The sequence below is a fragment of the Hordeum vulgare genome, chromosome 3H (genome assembly GCF_904849725.1).
Source record: "Hordeum vulgare subsp. vulgare chromosome 3H, MorexV3_pseudomolecules_assembly, whole genome shotgun sequence".
In the NCBI taxonomy this organism is placed as follows: Eukaryota; Viridiplantae; Streptophyta; class Magnoliopsida; order Poales; family Poaceae; genus Hordeum; species Hordeum vulgare.
Genome location: NC_058520.1, coordinates 117,192,252 through 117,196,356, shown reverse-complemented (window position 1 = coordinate 117,196,356; position 4,105 = coordinate 117,192,252). Strand labels below are relative to the sequence as shown.

Genomic DNA, 4,105 nt, shown 5'->3' with positions numbered 1-4,105 from the left:
GTCATTTTGATTATGTCAAGATGTCATATTCATACGCAATTTTCAAAAAATTAGCGATTAAATTATTTTTTATCAAACAAGTAATTACTTACTAATATGACAAGTAAAATAAATGTGGTAAGTACGAGCAAAAAAAGTTGTCGAAACATATTGACATGGGATCTAGTTTTGCAGATTTCGTCGAAACAAAGTCTACTGCAAAAACGGATCATCGATCGAATTAACGGTTTAAGAGATAAAAGTTTTTAAAAATCCAATCATTTAAAATGAATCCGATGACATCACTGGATGCATGCATGCATGCATGACGAAGAGAGCCGCCTCACGGGATGTCGACGATGCGGCGGTTCTTGATAGAATTTCCCTTCTTTCTTTCTCATATTGCAAACAGCAGGTGCATTGTGGTGAATGTAATCATGAGCACCGAGCCGTATGTCCACTTCGACTATTGATGGTGGAGGTAGAAGTGCATGCTCTAGCAAATGCAACCAAATGATCGATCTTATGAAAGAGGCTATGCAATGCATTTATTCACACTCGCAAGTTCGCTCAACCAGGGACTCGCAACAGGAAGGGCATGCCGGTCTGAATGACATATACTAGTTGGTTACAATCAGTTTTGGTACATTCAGTTAGCTAAGAAAGAACTCTCTTCAACTAAGACCGTTGGGTGCCACAACCTTCAGGCAATAGGTGTTCCGTTCTTGTAAGTTTGACGAGAAATTACAGGCAACCTTTTTCATAAAGAACAGACAACTATTTATCTCGTCAACTGTATTTCTATGTTGCTGTTAAAAACAACTGTATTTCTATGATGTACGAAGTATGGAGTATAAACGAAAAAAATTTATATACATGAAAAGAATCAACAAAATAAGGTGTTCGACTTAAGGAAACAGAACAAAAACAGTACAGTACAATATTCTGGTATTCCTACTTCATGTTCTATTCTAACAATGGCTACTGGATCACTTGTATAGATCGTCTTCATCCTCATCAGCTGCCGCGGAGGTGTGGACAGCAGCTTCTGCCGCGTGTGGCTGCGCCGGGAAGCGGAACTCGGTGCCGAACCCCCTAGACTGCTGCAGCGTCTGCGCGAAGGCCCGGTACTTCCTGACGTCGGCGTCGCTCACGCTCCGCCTCGCGTACTTCATCGACTCTTCGAAGTGAGCCGCCTTGATCTCCGCCGCCTCCTCTTCCTGCCCGCCGTCCGGCTCCATGGTGTCTTGTCCCATCCTCTGCCTCTCCATGTCCTTCTCGATATCTTCCCTGATGGCGTACTTGCACGCCCTCTGGCAGATCTCCGTGATGTCGGCGCCGCTGAAGCCTGCGGTGAACCTTGCGAGCGCGCCGAGGTCGACGTCCTTGGCCACGGGAGACTTCCTGAGGCATGCCTTGAAGATCTGGTGCCGCGAGGCCTCGTCCGGCAAGGGGATGTAGATGAGCTGGTCCAGGCGGCCGGGACGGAGCAACGCCGAGTCAATTATGTCCGGCCTATTGGTGGCGCCGATGATGAAGACCGTCTTCTTGGCGTTCATGCCGTCCATCTCGGTGAGCAGCTGGTTCAGGACCCTGTCCGCCGCGCCGCCGGCGTCTCCCATCCTGCCGCCCCTCTGGGTCGCGATGGAGTCGAGCTCGTCGAAGAAGAGCACGCACGGCGCAGACTGACGCGCCTTGTCGAAGATCTCGCGCACGTTGGCCTCGCTCTCGCCGAACCACATGGTGAGCAGCTCTGGCCCCTTGATGCTGATGAAGTTGGCCTGGCACTCGTTGGCGATCGCCTTGGCCAGCAAGGTCTTGCCGCATCCTGGTGGCCCGTAGAAGAGGACGCCCTTGGACGGCGACATGCCGAACTTCTCGAATTTCTCTGGGTGCTCGACCGGGTACTGAACGGTCTCTTGCAGCTCCCTCTTGACCCCGTCGAGGCCGCCGACATCGTTCCAGCTGACGTTGGGCACCTCCACGACGGTCTCACGTAGCGCGGACGGGTTCGTGCCGACGAGAGCCGTCTTAAGGTGGTCATTGGTGACGGCCATGGAGTTCAAGATCTCGGCGTCGATGGTGTCGTCCTCTAAATCGATCACGTCCATCTTCTCCCTGATGCACTGCAGCGCCGCCTCGGTGCAGAGCGCGGCCAAGTCGGCGCCGACGTAGCCGTGCGTATCCTTGGCAATCACCTCAAGGTTGACCTCCTCGTCCAGCTTCATGTTCTTGGTGTGGATGCGGAGCACTTCGAGACGCCCGACCTCGTCCGGCACGCCGATGTCGATCTCGCGATCGAACCTCCCGAAGCGCCTCAAGGCAGGGTCGATGCTGTTGGGACGGTTCGTGGCGCCCATGACGATGACGTGCGCGCGGGCCTTCATGCCGTCCATCAGCGTCAGCAGCTGGGAAACGATACGCCTCTCCACCTCGCCGTGAGTCTTCTCCCTGTTGGGAGCAATGGAGTCGATCTCGTCGATGAATATGATGGAGGGCGCGTTCTTCTCGGCCTCCTCGAAGGCCTTCCTCAGGTTGCTCTCGCTCTCTCCGGCCATCTTTGACATTATCTCCGGGCCGTTGATGAGAAAGAAGAAGGCCCCGGTCTCGTTGGCCACCGCGCGGGCGATCAGCGTCTTGCCGGAACCGGGAGGGCCGTAGAGGAGGATGCCCTTGGGAGGCTTGACGCCAATGGACTTGAAGATCTGAGGATGCCTGAGTGGCAGCTCGACGAGCTCCCTGATCTGAGTCAGCGGTTTCCCCATGCCACCCACGTCGTCGTAGCCGACGTCGTCGAGCCGCTCCTCGTCCTCCCGCTTGACCGGCTCGCCCTCGCAGAAAATCTCCGTGTCGGGCATCACGATGCAGTAGTCCGCCGCGGGGTCGATCTCCATGACCTTGAACTCGACGCTCCGCATGCCGCCGCGCACGAGGAAGAGGTCGCCCTTGTGGACCGGGCGGAAGGCGTCCACGAAGTAGGGCTTGAGGTAGGCGTCGAAGAGGTTCCCCGCGATGCCCTCGACGGTGTCGTCCAACGGGAGGATGTGCACGCGCCTGGCGTACTTGACGTCGTGGCACAGGTGCACGGACACGACGTCGGCGATGCGCACGCGCAGGTTGGAGCGGGCCACCTTGTTGATCCTCATCTTGTGCTCCTCGCAGGTGTCGTCGGGCAGTGCCATGCAGACCGTGCTGTGGCGGCGCTTGCCCTTGAGCAGCACCGTGTCGCCCTTGAATAGGGAAAGCTTCTCCATGGTGTCTGGGTGGAGGGTGCACACGGAGTTGTCGTCGTTGGTGCTGGCATCCTCCACCACCAGCCGGTTCGCCGCCTTCTTCGATGACGCCGTGATCGCCATCGTGTTCAACTCCCGGTGATGGACTCGCTGCGTCTCTAGTGGATTATTACTCTCGTTGTATGGATGTCGAGCGCTAGTTTGTGTTGGTGTTGCGGTGAGGTGAAGACGTAGTGGGGGTCGCAACCTTTATGGAAGGCTAGGCCGACTGCGGGTTGGAACTGGGAAGGCCCGTACGCTCGCACGGTCGCACATCACTTCCGAGTCGAGATCAGCCTGACTGACTCTGAGATGGATTTGTACCCGTACTTGGCTCTTTTCCTACTTGAAACATTTTTATCTGACGAATGGTTAGTATACTTGATTCTTTTTGAAAAAATAGTATTTTTTTATAACGAGTGCCTAGAACTCAGCTAGCTGAGATTTTTTATGATCTCACTCACATAATATAATTGTATCTTGTATTTAGTCTGTTTGTTTCCTTTGTCTCATCATTTTATTCTTTTGGGCTGACATGTCATATTTTTGGTTGTTGTTGCTATGCATCCCATCTAGCCGGTTCAATCTATATCTACACCTAATAATAAAGCGGCTATTGCTTCCGTCGGAAAACCCACCGCGATATTTTTATAAAAAAGCTCCTGTAATTTTTGTTATCCAACCCGTGCTTCATCATTTATCTGCAACGCAAAAGGAAAAATGATTCGCTGCAAAAATTATACCTGATGGGGTTATAGTCCTAGGGTAGGGTCATAGGCCTGCCCTATAGGTCCTACCCAAGGACTACCCCTCCCAAAGGACAAGGGCCTTAGTTAGTTCTGACTGAATTAAGG

General features: G+C 53.2%; 1 protein-coding gene across 1 annotated transcript; it reads right to left on the bottom strand.

Moving 5' to 3' along the window:
• Positions 1-736: 736 nt before the first annotated feature.
• Positions 737-3,335, bottom strand: LOC123439647 (cell division control protein 48 homolog D-like). The gene has a single exon (XM_045116336.1). It carries the CDS (start codon positions 3,333-3,335, stop codon positions 969-971), a length of 2,367 nt encoding a protein of 788 aa, XP_044972271.1. The 3' UTR covers positions 737-968.
• Between the last annotated feature and the right edge of the window lie 770 nt (positions 3,336-4,105).

Coding starts and splice junctions, on each gene's coding strand:
- LOC123439647 (XM_045116336.1), bottom strand. CDS start 3,335: ATGGCGATCACGGCGTCATCGAAGAAGGCGGCGAACCGGCTGGTGGTG.